We start from the raw sequence: 21,718 nt of genomic DNA, 5'->3' as shown, positions 1-21,718 counted from the left end.
CTCCTGCCATCAGGCGGGTCCTCGGTCGGCCAAATTCCAAAGTCTAGGTCCGGCGTCGGTTGTCGTCGCTTCTTCCCTGACGTCAGTGCGACAGAGGTATAAAGGAACCAGCCGACACCATTTTCTTCAGTCTTTCTTGCCGCGCAGTGCCCGAAGCAGAAGCAGTTCGCAAGTGCCGGTCGGCCAGCTCCTGAAATTACGAAAATTTTGCAACCGAAGTCTTCTTGAAAGCTAAGTACCCCGTTGGGGAAACTTTTCTTGCCTCAGACCGATGTCAGACAAAGTTAATAATTGTATTTCTTGTGGGAAGCAAATACCGCATAAGGATTTCCATTCCCTCTGTATTCCTTGTTTAGGCCCAGACCACAACGTCTCGGTCTGTCGCTTTTGTGCTACTTTCAACAAACGCACCATTAAGTGTCGGGTGGAGTTCGCCCAGCATTATTTTGGCAAAACATTTAACTATATTATGTCGTCGGATACTCCGACTCCAGTTTTGTCTAAAAAGCGCAAAGATAAGGACCATCACACGAGGTCCGCGGCCTCTACCGACACCACGCCAAAGCCGACTCCACGTGGCCCGGTTCTCAGCGAGGCGCCTACGCAGCCCCTGACTACCGACGACACTTCTTTGGTGGTGTCTCCTGTGCCCGAGGTCGCAGGCTCCTCGGCCCACACCCCAACTACAGATACCGAAGCCACTCTTGGCGGTGAATCTCAAAATGTGGACAGGTCCACCTCTTCTCAAGGTGTCTTCAGACCTTCCTCTTCTTTTTCCATCAAGGCTTTCACTAAGTCTAAAGCAGCCATGCATTCTAAGAGACAAGCTACACAGGGCCCATCTCCAGGCCCCATGCCTAAAAAACAGATGCTTAAAATGGCTGAGGATTTAATTACTCTTATCAGGGGTTCTCAACCCCCCTGGACAAAAGGCCCAGAGTGGAGGAAGAATCCCCCTCCTCTGATCAGGGCTCCATTATTTCAGATAATGATGATCAGTAACATTCTTACTCCCCTTTTGAAGACTCTGATGCAGAGGAGTCCATTCCCTCTGTATCCCCCCCAGAGGATTACTCATTTGGGGAAACTTTGCATACCTTAAGAGAACACTCCCACTGGGAAGGCCAAGATTATTCAGATTCCAAGAAAAGGCTTAGGGAATTTCTCTTGCTACCTCAGCACAGGCCTCTGGCTATACCTCCTGTCTTGGACATTCTAGATGATGTGTACTCGGAGGTCTGCCTTAACCCGGATTCTCTACCTCCAGCCCCAATCAAGCCTGACAGGTACTACAGGGTTCCTGACTCACACCAATTTCTATACAAAAGCCATGCTGCTGACCCAGAAACCATCTCACAGGGCCCCAAGGGAATTAAGGCCTCCACTGCTAAAAATCCATTACCTTCCGAGAGAGATTCCAGATCCTTAGAAAGGTGGGGAAAAAAGGTATATACCTCGGCTACCTTAACCATGAGGGCATTAAACTGTCAGTTCCATATGCTAAAGTACCAACAGTTTTTGTTATCACAATTGAAAAGTAAAATGTCACAACCTGAACAGCCAGACTTGAAGGAGTTGCAGGATTTGATGCATAGTGCAGAACAAGTGGGTAAACATACCTTACAATGTGGTTTTGATGCTCTAGAGGCCTCATGTAGAGCTGCTGTTACAGGATCAGTCATACGTAGACATGCCTGGCTCAAGGAACAAACCTTGCCAGATCATGTCAAAGCTAAATTACTAGATGCCCCTCTACAAAAGGATGTATTATTTGGTGCTAATGCTGAGGAGGTATTAAGGAAAATGGAGGAAAAGGCTAAATCAATGCAAACTGTGAAAGATTTTCTACAGGTACAACCCCCACGTTTCAGTAGAAATTGGCCTTCCAAAAATTGGTCCTTTCCAGCCACGGACAGACCCCAAAGAGGTAGATACAGTCGCCCGAGGGGCAGAGGGCAATCCCAAGGATCGTTTAGAGGCAGACAATGGCAAGCTCCTACACAAAGAGGTGGTGAGGATAACTCGCAACCATTCAGAAAGCAAGCCCAATGACTTTCCCCTTTGCATGCCAAGCAAGACTCAAATAGCAGCACCCTTAGGCGGAAAACTGGCATTATTTTCAAAAAATTGGCATATTGTCACAAAAGACAAATGGATCCTGGACATTACAAACAGAGGCTACAGATTCCATTTTCACACTCTTCCAAAAATGAGAGGCATGCCAAACCTGCCACACAATCAAAGGGCAGAGGCACAAAGACAAATTACAGATCTCATAGACATGAAAGCTATTCAAGAGGTACCTACGCACGAACAAGGTCAAGGTTTTTATTCCAGACTATTCCTGGTACCAAGGAAGGGAAAAGATTGGAGACCTATTTTGGACCTATCCATCCTAAACACATTTCTACTCGTACCAAAATTCAAGATGCTCACTCTACAGCAGCTTCTTCCCATGCTGGGTAAGGAGTCTTGGCTGGTAACAATGGACCTCAAGGAGGCATACCTGCATGTCCCAATTAGACAAAATTGCAGAAGATACCTCAGATTTCTTGCAGGTTCAACCCATTATCAATTCTCTGCATTGCCCTTTGGCTTATCTACTGCGCCCAGATTATTCACGAAATGCCTGGCATCAGTAATTGCCTACTGCAGACTTCAAGGGATACAAATATACCCCTATTTGACGACTGCCTGATCCAAGCGGACAGCAAGCACATACTTCTGAAACATCTGGATTATGTAATAATGTTGTTGAATTCTCTGGGATACACAGCCAACAAAAAGAAACCAAGGCTAATACCCTCTCGGAAAATAATTTTCCTGGGTGCCAACTTGGACACAAACACCCAGATGGCCTACCTTACGCCAGAGAAGCAGGGGCAACTAACTCAATACTTCAGAGCACTAGCAAATTGCACCAGGCTGACTGCAAGTAAAATCCTGCAGGCTCTGGGATTCATGGCATCTTGCATCTTACTAATCCCATGTGCAAAGCTGCATATGAGGAAACTTCAATGGTACCTGAAAAACCTATGGTCTCCACACAGCCACAGTTTGGAAACAATAATACCACTAATTCCATGTCTTCAAAAGGAATTTCTGTGGTGGGCTCAAGCATGCCAAACAAACACAGGTCTCCCATTTAGCAAGCCTCAAGCAAATCAAGTCATCACAACAGACGCCTCGGACTACGCCTGGGGGGCGCACATGACAGATCGGTGCATTCAGGGCAAATGGTCCCAAAAAGAAAAGCACCTTCACATCAATCAAAAAGAAATGCTAGCAGTAATAAATGCTATTATAGCATTCAAAGACCTTCTGCAACCAGGTCAACTATTGATAAGAACGGACAACACCACAGTTATGTGGTACATAAGCAGGGAGGAACACATTCTTACCCCCTATGCAGACTGGCCATGTCTCTTTGGAACATGGCCATGGACTTACAAATCGAACTACAAGCACAGTACTTGCCAGGCAAGAAAAACACGCTGGCAGACAACCTAAGCAGAAATATGACAGATCCACACGAATGGAAGTTGCATCCTCAAGTTTTTACAGAGATAATCCAAGCATGGGGAAGGCCAGACATAGACCTCTTTGCCTCCCACAAAAATCACCAATTGACAAAATTCTGCTCAAGGATTTTTCATCCAAAGGCCTGGAGGGTGGACGCTCTCTCTTTCAGTTGGACATCAATGACAGTTTATGCCTTCCCACCTCTTCCTCTGCTGCCCAAAGTTCTATTGAAAACCAGAGCAGACAGACCAAAGATGATTCTCATCGCTCCAGACTGGACAAGACAACACTGGTACCCACTCCTGAGGAGCCTGACGCATTCCCCACCATGGACCCTGCCTCTAATGCCTCTTCTCCTGACTCAGCACAGCTTCAAAACTCTTCACAGTCAGCTAAAAACACTCAATCTAGCCGCATGGAAGATTCCTTAGCATCACAACAGACCCTACGCTCCAAGGAGGTGCAGGATGTCATTTTGGAGGCCAGAAGGCCGTCTACTAGAAAAGCTTACTCCGCAAAATGGAAACGGTTTTGTGTCTGGAATGAGAAAAAGGGCCAGGATCCTGGAAAACTGAATTTATCTCAGATATTACAGTATCTAGCAGAGCTGCTAAGCAGTGGACTTTCATTCTCCTCCATCAAAATTCATGCCTCAGCCATTTCTGCAGAGTACAAAACTGATCCACCCTTATTCTCTCACCCCCTCTTAATACAGTTCCTCAGAGGGGCTAAGAATCTAAAACCCCCAAGGAAACAACCAATACCTGCTTGGGATCTCAATTTCATTCTGGAAAAACTGACCTTACGTCCTTTTGAGCCAGCTGCCTCATCAGATTTGCAATATTTGTCCTGGAAAACAGCTTTCCTTCTGGCTATTACCTCAGCTCGTAGAGTTTCAGAACTACAAGTTCTCATGGCTGTGCAGCCTTTTATCATCTTCCATCAGGACAGAGTTTCATTACGAACCAACCCGTCCTTTATGCCAAAAGTGGTATCCAGGGTAGCTTTGAATCAGGCCATACACTTACCTACCTTTTATCCTAATCCTCAAAACCAAGGGGAGAGATTACTACATTCCTTGGACATCCACAGACAACTGCGTTATTATTTGGACAGAACAAAGCCTTTCAGAAAATCAGAACAGCTCTTTGTGTCCTATGCTACAGGAGCTCAAGGAAAGCCAATTTCCAAACAGACAATCTCAAAATGGATAGCCCACTGCATACGCTTTTGCTATTCTTTTCATGGCAAAACTGTACCTACATGCATCAGATTTCACTCCACAAGGGTCACGGCTACCTCTGCAGCCTTTCTCAGAGGAGTTCCTACCAAAGATATTTTAGAAGCAGCCACTTGGAGTTCTGTGCATACCTTCTCCAAGCACTACCACCTTCCACTATACTCCAAATCTAGAGCGGGCTTTGCCACTGCAGTCTTGCAGGGCATTCTGGCTCCTCCTAGTTCCACCTAGTGCCTACCACCCCTTTCTTAGCTTTGGGATTCTACCCATCTGTTATGACTGCAGCTGTATGCACGATGAACATAGTACAGTTTTGTACTTACCATAAATGTAGATGTTTGAGTGCTAATACAGCTGCAGTCCAGGTTTCCCTCCCTCCTTCCCCTCTTGGGACAGGCCTATTGGCTAACATATCCTCATGCAACCAGATTGGGGTGTTCATTCATGATGTATTTGCTTGCACTACTGTATTCTGATTATATGGCATTGCCTTATTACACAAATTTATGTATTGCCTTCCTTCTGGGGGCACCTGACATCTGGGGCAAGAAAAACTGAAGAAAATGGCGTCGGCTGGTTCCTTTATACCCCTGTCGCACTGACGTCAGGGAAGAAGCGACGACAACCGACGCTGGAACTAGACTTTGGAATTCAGCCGACTGAGGACCCGCCTGACGGCAGGAGAACCCATCTGTTATGACTGCAGCTGTATTAGCACTCGAACATCTACATTTATGGTAGGTACAAAACTGTACTTTAGCATTATTGTCACTGGAGAAGAGGGGAATATCCCCATAATGCTTCTTCAGGAGGAGATTGAAGGGGACTGCATTGAGGTCCGGGATGTCTGCCCATGCTCTGAGTCTTGCAAACTGCACCACATACCCAAGACATCAAAACCCAAACAGTCATTGGTCGGTTTGCCCCAGCCACAACTGAAGTGCTCTCAACTCCCTAACACCCGGGACTCTACTCAGAATCATTTCAGCTTGCCAGTGATTTAGTTTAATTTAAATGAGAGAGACTCCCTCCTAGATGGATTCAGATACTTTAGATTCAGATATGGAGGAGCTAGATGTGATAGTGTTCAATCTCGCCGTTTGTTCTTACACATGGGTTCGGAGCCGATCCTCGGCTCCGTGCCGGCCTCTTGCAAGCTCTGCATCGAGAAGAAGCTCGAGACAATCTAATACCCACAATCCCCCTCTGCCTTTACCTCAGATCTAGTTTGCCGCTGCTGCATTCGCATCGTTGGGAGCTAGCTCGAGGGTTTTCTAAGCTAAGATATAACTTTTTGTTGTATTTTATTGAGAATTTTATTTAACTTAATATTGTTAGTATTACCTGGTGTGATTGTGTTCTGGTTCCGTAGTTCTTTGGTACCGTTAACCCTTTTATCGGTATTTTTGTACCGGGGCCTACACCCTTACCATATACTGCTTTATTGAGTCAAATTTACCTGATTGTGACTAACCGGATTTGACATTTACCTGATTGTGACATTTACCTGATTGTGACTATTTTACCCGGATTTGACTGTGTTTTTGTTTCTAGACTTGTTTATTACCTACAATGTCTGAGAAGGCAAAGTCTGGTTTCAAGCGTTGTCAGTGTGGCCAAAAAATGTCGGTCACTGACAACCATAGTTCCTGTGTCTACTGCCTTGGCCCTCTCCACTTACAAGAGGATTGCTCCATTTGTCACTCTTTCAGTGGGAGGGTCATGACAGATAGGCGCAGGAAACTAATGGACAGGGGTCTGTTGAAACCAGCTTTCCAAGAGGCTTTGGATGCTTCTGACCAGGCATCAAAGTCCTCTAAGGAATCGAAGACATCGGAGCCCAAGTCATCGGCTCCGAGCTCTTCTTCAAAGGTTAGATCACCGGTTCCACAGACTTCGGGCCGAGTGTTCAACTGGTGTCGGTTCCTGAGCCTCGAGTCTTGGAACCGGTGATGGAGCTCCCTCCTTCGCCATATTGAGGTCGGCTCCGTCTTGGTTCCTTCGACCCGTTCCTCCTCTAAACTTTCGGATGTCGATGTGGATCGTGTGGTGCAGAAGCTGCTGGAGCATTCGCCTCTCTAAACTTATTTCGGTTTCCACCCAGCTGGTGTCGAAACTTGAAGGCCTTCCTGTATCTCCATCCATTCCTCCTCCGAGACCGATTCAGTCTTGAGCCGGAAGAGGCTGATCTGCTGATTGTGGAGCCCTCGGGTCCAGAACCGTCTTTCTCGGTCTGTTCCCTCACCTCGACTCCGTCGGACCCGTACCGGAGTCTCGGAGCCGACGGTCTGTTCTTGGTTCCGGGGCGAGTCGAACCGGCGTGTCGGTTCCAACTCTCCCTCGGGCCTCGCACGGATCGATTCGGCTCCGTCCTCGGGTCGATGCCTTCGTGCCCGTGTCGGGATTCTTCCCATTTCTTGAGCCGGGAGATTCTTCGATCGCGGGACCCGGGAGCGTTCGACCTGATGAGGAAGGTGTTGTCTACCCAGACAACCACATCAGTGGAAGCAGTTTCTCCTCCCCATAAAGGGCCTTTGTCTTCATCTGCACCCACGGCCACATCCAAGCGTCGGGCACCAGTGTCTCAGCCACCCCTGGAGGGTGCGCCCTCTTCCTCCGAGGCTTCTTCGGATGCTCCCCACGAGGAAGTCCCTAGGAAGAGACTGTGTAAGAGGAGACACTTGGATTCTCCACAAGAATCCATAACATCTGATACTGACTTAGATGAGTCAGAGGGGTCCCCTAAGTCACCTTCAGAAGATGTCTCTTTTTCAGACATTTTGGAGATCCTGAAGCAGAGAGGTGACTGGCAGTCCCTTCCCCCTTCTGAGGATGAGTCAGTTCTGCTGAAGGCATTTGGTGCTCGCCCTTCCTCCTCCTGGGTCACTCCGCCCTTCGACGAACTGATGGAACTTATTGCTCGAAGGGCGTGGGAGGCTCCTGACACAGTGGAACCTGTTCCTAGGAAACCGAACAAGTACATCACAGCACCTCAAGATAAGTCCTACCTTACTAAAGGAGTTCCAGTAGACGCTATGGTGGTGGCTGCAGCCACGAAAAAGGAGATGTCGGAGTCTTCGTCTGTCCATCCGCCTAATAAAGATTCTAGAACGATGGATAGATATGGGAAGCGCATTTTTAGTTCAGCGGCTTTTTCCATGCGGTCCCTGAACTATTTGACCCATTTTACACGTCTGCAGAGGGATCTAGTCAAAGAGTTGGGAGATACCCTCCAGGGTTCTACAGATGCAGCTGTCTCAGAGAAAGTGACAGCGCAACTTAATACCCTAACATCGATTGTTAACTCGTCCATGAGGCTGATTTCACGCAGCGAAGGTTCGAGTAGGGCAGCAGCTTCAGCGATTGCTCTTCGTAGACAATCCTGGATGCGCCTATGCTCCTTTGCGGAAGCCTTCAAGTCTTCCTTTACAAACGCCCCATTTGACGGTGCCACTCTTTTTGGCCCCAAGGTAAAGGAGACCCTTACCGTGTGAACAAGAGGGAAAGACTCTGTCTGCTGTCGGAGTCCGTTTTTCCACCCCAACCAGACCGTACCCCAAAGGGCAACGCGGTGGAAAAATGTGGTTTCAGAAACAAAATCAAGGGTCTTTCCGGGCACACAGGGTGATGCCCTCTAGAGGCAGAGGAGGGGCAGAGGTGGAAGACGCCGCCCTGGCGGCAGAGGGGTCCGCAACATCAAGGTGACAGGGATACACTCCTGGTAAACCTTTCCAGCACTCCTGAGAGGAGGCCCGACTGTCCTGCTCTGGAGGCAGTCGGGGGTCGCTTAGCCTTTTACCCTCAGGCCTGGCAAGATATAACTACAGACAATTGGGTAAAAAGCGTAGTTACCAGAGGTTACACCATACCCTTTCTATCTTATCCCATTCCAAAGAAAAGACTCCCAGATGTACCGCCCCATCTGCGAGAGCCAGCAGCTTTAGAAATTTCAAAGTTGTTAGACAAAAGAGTAATCCAGCCAGTCCCAGCGGACCAGCAAGGATTCGGGACTTACTCAAGGTTCTTTTTAGTTCCAAAGAAAACAGGGGACTGGAGGCCCATTCTAGACCTGAGTTACCTCAATACTTTCGTCAAGAAAGAAAAGTTCCGAATGGTCACGCTTCAGTCGATCCTTCCATTTCTACAGAAGGACGAGTGGATGTGCTCAATAGATCTAGAGGATGCATACTACCACATCAAAATGGCCAGGGCATCCAGAGATCATTTGCGTTTCCGGCTGGGAGCCAGTCACTTTCACTTTCAATTTCGAGCCCTGCCCTTTGGTCTGACCTCAGCCCCCAGGGTCTTCACCAAATGCATGGCAGTGGTAGCGTCTCACTTGAGACGTCAGGGATTCCAGGTGTTTCCGTATCTGGACGACTGGCTCCTTTCAGCCACCACCCGGCGTCAACTACTGCAGGCCAGAGACTATGTTCTTCAACTGTGTGTTCACCTAGGGATCTCCGTAAATTTCGGAAAATCCTTACTTCAGCCATCACAAAATATCTTGTTCATAGGAGCAGAGTTAAACACACGGCAATTAATTCTGAGGCTTCCCACAGAAAGGATAGTATCGCTGCAGACTCACATACGTCTTCTGCTCTTGTCAAGGAAATCTCCTGCAAAACTAGTTCTGAAGGTGTTGGGCCTCATGTCAGCCTCCCTTATTGCAATTCCCCTGGGAAGGCTGCACATGAGAGTTCTACAATGGCTACTGTTTGCTCAATGGTCATTTCAAAAGCTACCTCTAACACACGAGATTCTCATAACAAAGACTTGCAAAACAGACCTAAACTGGTGGCTCCAAACGTGCAACCTTTCCCAGGGGAGGCCGTTTGTGCTACCCACGCGTACAGTTACGGTGACCACGGACGCTTCCCTGATAGGGTGGGGGGGCATCTTTCAGGGGCAGACAGTCCAAGGCGAATGGACCAATTTGGAGTACAATCTGCACATCAATGTACTAGAGTTGAGGGCAGTGTTTCTAGCGTTGCAACACTTTGCTCCCCTTCTTCCTCTAGGGACTATTGCAGTTCAGACGGACAACATGTCGGTAGTCTGGTACATAAACAAACAAGGGGAACCAGGTCCTATCAACTATGCAGAGAGGCCATGAGAATTTGGCAGTGGGCAGAGTCCACGGGTCGCTTTCTAATAGCAACGCACATCCTGGGGTCATCCAACGTCATAGCCGACAAGCTGAGCAGAGCAATTCTGCTACCACACGAGTGGTCTCTGAAACAGTCAGTGGCGAAAAGGATTTTTCGCACATGGGGCCAGCCTTCCTGCGACCTGTTTGCGTCTCCAATGAACGCCAAATGCAGGAGCTACTTTGCCCTATTACCCTCCAGGGAAGTCCCCAGGGATGCACTGGTTTACGATTGGCCCCGGGACTCCTGCACGCATTTCCTCCATTTCCTCTGATACGAAATTTCTCCAGAAAGCCAGGAACCTTCACAGGACGATAATTCTCATTGCTCCATTCTGGCCTCGTCAAATTTGGTTTCCCTCCTGAAAACTCACTGCATTCGGGGACCCTGGATTCTGGACCCAGAGCCGAACTGTTGACTCACTCGTCAGGGGTTCCCCATCCAGCTCCTGTCACTCCATCTAGCAGCTTGGCTGCTCCAATTCCCAACTTAGCCAGGTCTGATCTCTTGTCACCAGCAGTTCAGAATATATTAGTGGCTTCGCATAAGGCTTCCACTACTAAAACATATACTAGCAAATGGAAACGGTTTGTATTCTGGGCGAATACACACCACGTTGATCCCTTTACAGCTCCTTTGAATAAGATTTTAGAGTTCTTGACAGACTTATTTCATCAGGGTGCTTCTCCTGCTACTCTAAGAGTTCAATTGGCTGCCATTTCGAATTTCCATGTGGAAGAGTGTGGAGCTCCTATCATGGCTCACAGACTTTGTAAAGCCTTTTTAAAAGGAGTTTTTCATATTAGACCTCCGGTCAGATCTCCTACGTCACCTTGGTGTCTAAACTTGTTACTATCTAAATTAATGTTGCCCCCCTTTGAACCTGCCTCTTCTTGCCCATTAAAATTTTTGTCCTGGAAAACTCTCTTTCTGGTAGCCATTACTTCTGCTAGACGAGTGTCTGAACTTCAGGCTCTCTCCATCAAGCACCCTTATCTAATCTTTCACTCTGACAGAGTTTCTCTTCGTACCAATTCATCCTTCCCCCCTAAAGTGTGTTCTATTAACAACATTAATCAGTCCATTGAATTGCCCACTTTCTTCAAAAACCACTCCAACAAAATGGAGTATATGTTGCACAAATTGGATGTTCACAGACAGCTAAGGTTTTATTTGGATAGAACAAAAGATCACAGGAAAACAGATCAACTCTTTGTGGCCTTTGCTGATAGCAGGAAAGGACTTGCAGTTACAAAAAGAACTCTTTCAAAGTGGTTATCTGATTGTATAATCTATGTATACGATTCTGCAAATCAACCCCTTCTAAACAAACCCAAGGGACATTCCACAAGATCAATATCTACGTCTTTGGCTCATGCAGCTCGCCTACCTCTGGATGCTATTTGTGCGGCTGCTACCTGGTCTAAGCCACATACATTTATTTCTCATTATAAAGTAGATAAGGTTTCTAGGGACAGAGCAACCTTTGGTTCCACTGTGCTCAAGAACGTCCTCCCGTGAGTTCCTCAGGATTTAGGAGCTTGGGACGCTACCCATGTGTAAGAACAAACGGCGAGATTGAACACTATCACATATAGAAGTTATGTACTTACCATAACGTTCCATGTAGAGTGTTCATCTCGCCTTTGTTCTTACAGTCCCACCCTCCCACCCTTAGGAGGAACGTTCTTTGATGCCTGGCCAGAAGCATTTTACTACTGTCTTTATTCTCTGTACATAGTTGGTATACACATATACTTATATGTGTCTGTTATGTATATATAGATGTATGGCATGAATGTACTGTTATGTAGATTGGTTTGCTTGCAAACTAGATCTGAGGTAAAGGCAGAGGGGGATTGTGGGTATTAGATTGTCTCGAGCTTCTTCTCGATGCAGAGCTTGCAAGAGGCCGGCACGGAGCCGAGGATCGGCTCCGAACCCATGTGTAAGAACAAAGGCGAGATGAACACTCCACATGGAACGTTATGGTAAGTACATAACTTCTATTTTATGTAAATAAGATATCCCCAACTTGTTATGTGGAACATGATAGTAAGGACACCCTTTTCCCAGCCTCACCATCTGAGGTTCTTTCTTTCTTTTCAAGATACTCTTTATAGGATAAAGGAGACTTTCAGCTCGGAGGTCAAGGAGTCAGATATGGAGGAGCTTGTTTATGTAAATCAGATTCCCCAGCCAGTTATGTGGAACATGATAGTAAGGACATCCTTTTCCCAGCCTCACCGTCTGAGTTTCGTTCTTTTGGAGATATTCTTCATAGGATAAAGGAGACCTTCAGCTGGAAGGCCAAGGAGATCTTTCAGGCCCAGTGATTTTTTAATGCATACATTTGTGCATTGTGGCCATCATGTCGCTTCCCCTATTGTTCCATTGGTTGCTCCCTTCTTTTTGGTATCCTGAGGAAATGAGATCAGAATCAGGGATGTTGTCCATGATCCAGCAAAGATTAAGAGACTTTCCTGTGCTCCTGACTCTTTTCCCATGATAGAAGCAGTGTGACATTTTCTATGCTGAGTCTAGTGTGGGTGCACACTTCTACATGCCATGTTATGCTCACCTAGAATGAGATGCACTGCTTTTTGGGGCTAGTAGGTGAACCAGCATCATTCTTCCTTTTTGACTATTTTTTTAACATTTGTTTACCAGGAAAGTCCGACTGGTACAGAGCCCATTTTCAGTGGCGTCCTGGGGAAAAAAACACTCCAGAGGCATGTGTTTGGAATGTGGGAAGAAACTAGCGCACCCGGAGGAAACCCACGCAAATGCAGGGAGGACATGCAGACTCCGCACAGAAGGTACCCCAGCTGAGAATTGAGCCAGAGAGCCTCTTGCTGTAAGGCGACAGTGCTAACCGCTGCACCACTAGCTTCTCCATTACTCAAGCTGCTAATCAAACGTGGGTTGGTTGGGGTATGAGCAAGGCTTCTGACAGTTTCCAGTGAGTTTTAATGCAAAAGGAAGTACTTAAAATGCACAAGGCTTTATCTTTTTCTGTCACAATATGATTGAAAACTTTTCTGTGCATTAACAAATTTAGACACTTTACAGTGTTTGCTTGCAGAAAAGAATGTGAATGCAGAAATTGTTTTTGAGCTGTCAGAATTTATTCATATGAACTCATTTACAAAAATTATAAATCTTTAGGGAGAGAAGAGGGAAATTCCATTCTAAATGTTTTCTTCAGGTGTGAAGACAAGACTTGGTTCATTCTGAAATTAGGTAGTATCTCCATGGGCAGTGCACATAAGGGCCTGACATTATGTGATTACGTGCATTGCACACACACTGTACAACTACACAGCAGGATAGGCAGGGGGAAACAGTACATTTTCTTGGACCTTCAGCCAAGAAAACTGCAGTTCCTCCCAGTTAGGAGAATAGCTGGATGCTTGTGGCAGGGAATGTTTTATTTATTTTTTATTATTTTAACATTTGTTGACCGGGAAAGTCTGACTAGGACAAAGCCTATTTTTAGCGGCGGCCTGGGGAGAAACGCTCCAGATGCATGTCTTTGGATTGTGGGAGGAAACCGGAGTACCTGGAGGAAACCCACACGAACGCAAGGAGAACATGCAAACTCCGCACAGAAGGCACCCCAGCCGAGAATTGAACCGGAGAACCTTTTCCTGTAACCACTGCACCACCCAATATGGTTATGAAACAGCTATCCGTTTCAGTGACACACCATTTTGTATGGCTGGGATAACCTCTTCCAACCTGGTGTAACATTAGAATTGATTTTAAGTAAGCAGGTACAATGGCAAAGCCCTTGCATGAAGGTGTGAGGGGTTACCTGGTGTAACATTAGAACTGATTAGAAGTAAACAGGTGCAATGGCAAAGCCCTTGCATGAAGGTATCAGGGGTTACCTGGTGCAGCATTAGAACTGATTGTAAGTAAGCAGGTACAATGGCAAAGCCCCTTGCATGAAGGCGTGCGGGGTTACCTGGTGCAGCATTAGAACTGATTGCACGCAAGCAGGTGCAATGGCAAAGCCCTTGCATGAAGGTGTCAGGGGTTACCTGATGTAGCATTAGAACAGATTATAAGTAAGCAGGTGCATTGGCAAATCCCGTGACGGGTTACCTGGTGCAGCATTAGAACTGATTGCAAGCAAGCAGGTGCAATGACCTTGCATGAAGTTATCAGGGGTTACCTGTTGCAGCGTTAGAACTTATTGTAAGCAAGCAGGTACAATGGCAAAGCCTTTGCATGAAGGTATCAAGGGTCACCCCCGTACAGCACAAACTTTCTTTTTAGCTGTTTTAGTCCTTTATTTTGACTGAAGTATGCTGTTGATGAAATGATTTTCAGTTTAATAAACCATATTCATTCAGCAGGTACTGGATCCCCCAAAAGGTAGTAAAGGAACTAAACTGTATGTATTTTATGAGTGTTGGATGACTGTATTAATTTGCATTGAACATTTCAAGAGCTGAGTGTTTTTTATCAACAGTTACTGAGTTATGGAGGAAAGCTGAAGTATACAATTGCCTATTATGCTTTTGGAGGATCTGGCAGCTCTGATTTTGAACCCCAAGTGGTGATAAAAGGAGGTCACACAAACAAGCTGACTGTTTATACTGATGCTGTAACCCCAGACAATGGAGTAAGGACTGAACATGGCATTGACATGATTGAGGTAAGTGTACTTTAATTTCATACAATTGTTGATGCCAAAACTGAGAATACTAAGATTCCTGAACCAATAATAACTAAAACAAACTTAGAACTTAAACAGCGTGATAGAAACCAATAAAAACCAAGCGGAGACGGTAGTTATAGAAAAACAATTTACTCTTAGCGCTTTTGGTAAAACCAATGCTTCACCTTCTTCAGATAAAACATAAATCAGTTAAGACACTTTAAATACAGTTCAGTATAACACTTAATAGTTAACAATTAGGGATGTCCTTCATGGATGCATCTGCAGTCATAACAACTGGGTTGTCCTGTCGTCAGGCAGCCCTTCAGTCGGCCGGATTCCAAAGTCCGGGTCCGGCTTCGGCTGATGTCGCACTTCACCCGACGTCATCTCTGTTGGTCTTCGGGTATAAAGGCATCAGCCGACGCCATTTTCCTCAGTCTTTCTTGCCGCGTGACGCCCGAAGCAGAAGCTGTTCGCAAGTGCCGGTCGGTCGGATCCAGAGATTACTTCTACCGAATACTACTTCGAAGACTTCTAAAGCTAAGTACCCCGTTGGGGAACCTTTCTTGCCTCAGCCGATGTCAGAAAAAGTTAATAATTGTTTAACCTGTGGGAAACAAATACCTCATAAAGATTTCCACTCTCATTGCCTGCCTTGTTTAGGCCCAGCCCACGACGTAGCAGCCTGTTCGGCCTGTGCTTCTTTCAACCGACGAACGCTTAGGCGTCGGTCGGAGTTTGCAGAACAGTTTTTCGATTCTGATTTTGCGTACATTATGCCGTCGGATCCTCCGACTTCCCAATCTGCCAAAAAACGCAAAGATAAAGACCGACACTTGCGGTCTGCGGTTTCGGCCGAAACCACGGTTAAGCAAGCCGCGAGTGTCTCGGTTTCGGCCGAAACCGAGAAAACTGCTCAAAGTACAGCTGAATCTATCTCTACAACTGAGGCCCCTGCTACCACTCTTGAATCGGCCTCAGAAATTTTATCCACTACGGTGGTTGCCACTGATTTATCAGACACCATTCCCTTGGATGTCTCTACCCCAGCACGTGGTGCAGCTAGGCCTCCAGCAGCCATGTCCATTAAGGCCTTCGCCAGGGCTAAAGCAGCCAAGACTACTAAAACAGTGCATGTTAAACCCCCCACTACCAGGCCCTCTTCTAGTTCTCAAATGCTTACTTTGGCAGAAGATTTAATTTCATTAATCAGAGGATCTCAACCTCACTTAGGACCTTTCTGCACCTTCCACAGCACAGGCCCTTAGCTATACCTCCTGTTCTCTCTGTGGTGGATGATGCTTTCAATGATGTTTGCTCCTCTCCAGATTCTTTACCCCCAGCCCCTGCCAAACCAGACAGATTTTACAGGGTGCCAGATACTCATCACCACCTTTACAAGGCCCCACTTGCAGACCCCGAAACTATATCCCAGGGTCCCAAGGCAGTAGCCGCGACCATAGCTAAAAACCCTATTCCTTCTGAAAGGGAAGCAAGGTCATTAGACAGATGGGGTAAAAAGGTCTACACTTCAGCTACTCTCTCAGCTAGAGCTTTAAACTGTCAGTTTCACATGATACAATACCAAGAGTTTATGCTTGATCAATTAACTAAAAAGCTAACCACTGATGAATCTCTTGATAAGAAATATGTATTAGAAATGGTAAATAACATACAACAGGTTAGTAACCATTCCTTAAAATGTGGCTATGATGCACTGGAGGCTTCATTTAGATCAGCCATGACTGGCACAGTGATAAGAAGGCATGCATGGCTAAAGAGCAAGCTTTACCGGATCATGTTAAAGCTAAGTTGCTAGATGCTCCTATGGATAAGACAAGTTTGTTTGGTACACCTGCCCAGCAGGTTATGAAGAAAATGGAAGAAAAGGCAAAATCTGTCCAAACGGTTAAAGATTTCTTGCAGGTACAACCCCAAGGTTTAGCAGGAACTGGCCTGCCAAAATTGGTCCTTTCCTGACTCCACAAGATCTCAAAGGGGCAGGAACAGACGTTCCAGAGGCAGAAACCAATCTAGAGGAGGTGCCTACAGAGGACGACAGTGGCAAGGTAACAACAGAGGCACAGACACAACCTCTGCCACTACATCAACACAACCACAGTGACTTAACCCTAAATCCGCCTACCAGGGAACAAATAGCAGCTCCTTTAGGCGGAAAGTTAACCTTATTTTCAAAGAACTGGCACTACATAACAAAAGACAAGTGGATTCTACAAACCATAGATCAAGGCTACCGGTTCCACTTCCACACTTTACCAGTCAAAAGAGGAATGCCAAATCTACCTCCAAATCAAAAAACAGAGGCTCTACAACAGATAATGGAGTTAGCAAACATGAGAGCTGTGGAAAGAGTGCCAACAGCAGAGCAAGGAAAGGGGTTCTACTCCAGACTATTCCTAGTTCCAAGAAAGGAAAAAGTTGGAGACCAATTCTCGACCTGTCCACCTTAAATACATACATCATTGTCCCAAAATTCAAGATGCTGACCTTACAGCAACTTCTTCCCATGCTGGGCAAGGAGTGTTGGCTGGTAACTCTAGATCTCAAGGAGGCATACCTGCACGTCCCCATTCGACCAATCTGCAGAAGATACCTCAGATTTCTTGCAGGATCAGAGCACTATCAATTCTCAGCATTGCCCTTTGGCTTATCTACTGCGCCCAGAGTATTCACAAAATGCCTGGCATCAGTAATCGCCCATTGCAGACTACAGGAATTCAAATTTACCCATACCTGGACGACTGCTTACTACAAGGGACAACAAAAGCAAGCTGACAACAGATTTACAAAGGGTCATTTACTTGCTACAAGCACTGGGATACACAGTCAATTTACAAAAGTCAAGGCTGATACCATCCCAAACAAGGACCTTCTTGGGCGCGGAATTGGACACAGTGAAACAAATGGCATTCCTAACTACAGAAAACAAAAAGAACTCCCTCTTTACTTCTTGGCACTAACAAAACTGAACAAGATAACAGCAAGGAAAGTACTCCAGGCCTTGGGCTTCATGGCATCATGCATAATCTTGGTCCCATTTGCCAGACTACATATGAGAAAACTACAGTGGTACCTAAAGAATTTATGGTCCCAACACAGACACAGCCTGGAAACAGAAATCCCACTAATTCCATGCTTAAAACAGGAGCTCCTATGGTGGGCTCAGGCATGCCAGTCAAACCCAGGCCTACCCTTTCGCAGATGTCAAGCAAGCCAGACCATCACAACAGACGCTTCAGACCTAGGATGGGGGCCCACATGCTGGACAAATGCGTGCAAGGACTCTGGACACAGGATCAACTTCACCTGCACATCAACCTAAAAGAAATGCTGGCAGTAAAACTGGCAATCCAAAAGTTCAAACCATTTCTCAAAGAGGGTCAGTTGATGATAAGGACAGACAACACCACAGTCATGTGGTACATCAACAAACAGGGAGGCACTCATTCATACCCCCTATGCAGAATGACTTTGGAGCTGTGGACCCTGGCACTCAGCTACAACATCCAGTTACAGGCAATATTTGTACCGGGAAAAGAAAATACTCTAGCAGACATACTAAGCAGAACCACTTCGGATGCCCACGAATGGAAGCTGCACCCGGACATCTTCAAAACCATCTCAAAGAAATGGGGAATGCCTCAGATAGATCTATTCGCATCGCCTCTCAATCACCAGCTCAAAAAATTCTGCACAAGGACATTCCACCCACTAGCATGGAAAGTGGATTCGCTCTCCTTCAGCTGGAAAGGCCTAACAGCATATGCATTCCCACCTCTTCCCTTGATACACAAAGTACTACTAAAAATCAAGGAAGAACGTCCAAGGATAATCCTGATAGCTCCAAACTGGCCAAGACAACACTGGTACCCACTACTGAGGAGCATGTCTCGGAACAATATGTGGCCAATTCCCCTGATGCCTTTGATGTTAACTCAGAACAACTACAGCATCATGCATCCAAACCTAAAAACGTTACAACTGACGGCATGGAACATCACATAGCAGCAGCTAACACAGAGCTTTCCCAAAGAGTTAAAGACATTATTCTTGAAGCAAGCACGCAGACCTTCAACAAGAAGGAACTATGCTGGAAAATGGAAAAGGTTTGTCATTTGGAGTACTGAAAGAGGAAAAGATGTGTCAAACATAGATATGCCTAACATTCTGGAGTACCTGGCCGAACTTCTTCATTCAGGCCTGTCCTACTCCTCCATCAAGATACATGCATCAGCTATTTCAGCAGAATACAGCTTTGATCCACCTGTTTTTTCGCACCCTTTGCTCAGGCAGTTTCTCAGAGGAATCAAGAATGTAAAACCTCCAAGGAAGCCACCATTACCAGCTTGGGACTTAAACTTTGTGCTAGAAAAGTTGACACTATCACCCTTTGAACCAGCAGCAACAGCAGACCTACAACACCTGTCATGGAAAACTGCTTTCCTACTGGCAATTACTTCAGCAAGGAGGGTTTCAGAACTACAGGCCTTAATGGCGGTGCAACCCTTCCTAATCTTCCACCAAGATAGAGTGTCCAGGAGGACTAATCCTACATTTATGCCTAAGGTGGTATCCAGAGTGTCTTTAAACCAGGCAATCCACCTACCTACCTTCTTTCCCAACCCACAAAACAGAGGGGAAAGAATACTGCATACCTTGGATGTACATAGACAGCTACGCTACTACTTGGACAGAACAAAAAATAGCAGAAAGACTGACCAACTTTTCGTAGCTTATGCAACAGCAAGGGAAGGAAAAGCTATTTCCAAACAGACAATCTCCAAATGGATAGGAAATTGCATACGATTCTGTTACTCCTTCCATGGAAAACCAATTCCACAGAACATAAGACCTCATTCTACAAGGGCAACAGCCACTACCACAGCCTTCTTACGAGGAGTGGCAACCAAAGACATTATTGAGGCGGCTACTTGGACCTCCGTGCATACATTTGCCAAGCATTACAATTTGCCTCTATATTCCAGATCCCGAGCAGGGTTTGCCACTGCTGTACTGCAAGGGATCCTAAACACACCATAATTTACCTTTATCCTCCTCCCTAGTTGGCTATGGTATTCTACCCAGTTGTTATGACTGCAGATGCATCCATGAAGGACATAGTACAGTTTTGTACCTACCATAAATGTAGATGTCCGAACTGGATAGCATCTGCAGTCAGGATTACCCTCCCTCCTTCCCCTCTGTGGTATTCCTAGGGTGTTTACCCTCCTAATAGCTAGCTGGTGGGGGGGAGTCTTTTATGGTGTATTTGTTTGTATATATGTACATACATGCTTATGTTTGTGTTTACCTCTATCTTTTTGGAAACATTGGCATCTATCCAAAATTTTAGCCTTCAAGAGGGCTACTGGCATCTGGGGCAAGAAACACTGAGGAAAATGGCGTCGGCTGATACCTTTATACCCGAAGACCAACAGAGATGACGTCGGGTGAAGTGCGACATCAGCCGAAGCCGGACCCGGACTTTGGAATCCGGCCGACTGAAGGGCTGCCTGACGACAGGACAACCCAGTTGTTATGACTGCAGATGCTATCCAGTTCGGACATCTACATTTATGGTAGGTACACAACTGTACTTTTAACAATCAACAGTGCATCCAATTGTTCAAGATCAGCTGCTGAACAACGTTAATGTTAAAGATGTAGTCCACATGTAAACAAATCTTTTCAGAGCCTACAACGCATGTATTGTAGAACCTTTTACTAATCCAAATAGATAAAAGTAAATAAAAATGTATAAAGAAGTAAAAAACATATGTAAAAAATAATATAAAAAAATAATAAATAATAAATATGTATAAATGTAAATAAAGTTAAACTTTCAAGGGTACATTTTAAGCAGTGATGTGTGTACTATGCAAAACTACAAATTTAAAATAATGATCTGGGTACTCAAGGATATGTTTAGTTATTCGAATGTAACTAAGATGTCGTGATCAATGACAAATTATATTCTATTAGGGGCAGATTCAATTGTGAATCTAAAGGGGTGATTTATGCCGCTATATGTGACCAGTGCACTGTCTTTTATATCGGCAAAACTGAAAGAAAATTGAAACAGCGTATTTATGAGCATGTTTATGCCATTAGTAAAAGTGACACAAACAATGCTTTGGCTAAACATATCCTTGAGTACCCAGATCATTATTTTAAATTTGTAGTTTTGCATAGTAGATGCTCTGACTTGAGGGGTGGCCCTTGGCAACTCCTTTTGGAAACGGACGAGCTCGAGTGGCAGATTAGGACAATTGCCTATATACCTCCTGGCCTGAACGAACAAATATCTATTAAGTGCGTTCTCAAACTTTTATCTTTGAGACGCTGAAATGTTTAGACATTATACTGATGTTTTTGTTTTTTTTTTTATCAACATGTACACACATCACTGCTTAAAATGTACCCTTGAAAGTTTTACATTTATACATATTTATTATTTTTTTATATTATTTTTTACATGTTTTTTTACTTCTTTATACATTTTTATTTACTTTTATGTGTTTGGATTAGTAAAAGGTTCTACAATACATGCGTTGTAGGCTCTGAAAAGATTTGTTTACATGTGGACTACACCTTTAACATTAACGTTGTTCAGCAGCTGATCTTGAACAATTGGATGCATTGTTGATTGTTAAACCCTAATTGTTAACTATTAAGTGTTATACTGAACTGTATTTAAAGTGTCTTAATTGATTTATGTTTTATCTGAAGAAGGTGAAGCATTGGTTTTACCAAAAGCGCTAAGAGTAAATTGTTTTTCTATAACTACCGTCTCCGCTTGTTTTTTATTGGTTTCTTTCACGCTGTTTAAATATTAAGATTCTTTACAACCTGTTTGTGATGTTTTTTACAGAAACACGTGTACCTGAAAGTCTTTTAAAGCCTTACCTAAAACAAGTCATATATTTTTCACAATAGTAAATGAGATACACATGAATGCAGGTATAGTACAGTATAGTTATCTCACTTTCATTGTAAATCATGTCTGTGAGTCATTATCTCAGCTTCACAGCTTAATGTGCTATGTCCTCAGCCTTTTGCTTACTATATAAAGGTGTCTTCTGTACTGATTAAGAGGCAGGTAGATATACCAAG

At 45.1% G+C, this 21,718-nt stretch overlaps 1 protein-coding gene across 1 annotated transcript in view; it reads left to right on the top strand.

Moving 5' to 3' along the window:
• LAMA1 (laminin subunit alpha 1) overlaps positions 1-21,718 on the top strand; it is a 3,417,884-nt gene that overhangs the window by 1,238,115 nt on the left and 2,158,051 nt on the right. Inside the window, exon 19 of the mRNA XM_044066516.1 lies at positions 14,393-14,578. Within this exon, the coding sequence (XP_043922451.1) occupies positions 14,393-14,578 (186 nt within the window). The remainder of the gene's footprint in view (positions 1-14,392; positions 14,579-21,718) is intronic.

The sequence above is a fragment of the Protopterus annectens genome, chromosome 3.part1 (genome assembly GCF_019279795.1).
Source record: "Protopterus annectens isolate FY-2018-M chromosome 3.part1, PAN1.0, whole genome shotgun sequence".
NCBI classification, from domain to species: domain Eukaryota; kingdom Metazoa; phylum Chordata; order Ceratodontiformes; family Protopteridae; genus Protopterus; species Protopterus annectens.
This window is presented reverse-complemented; position numbering and strand designations above follow the sequence as displayed.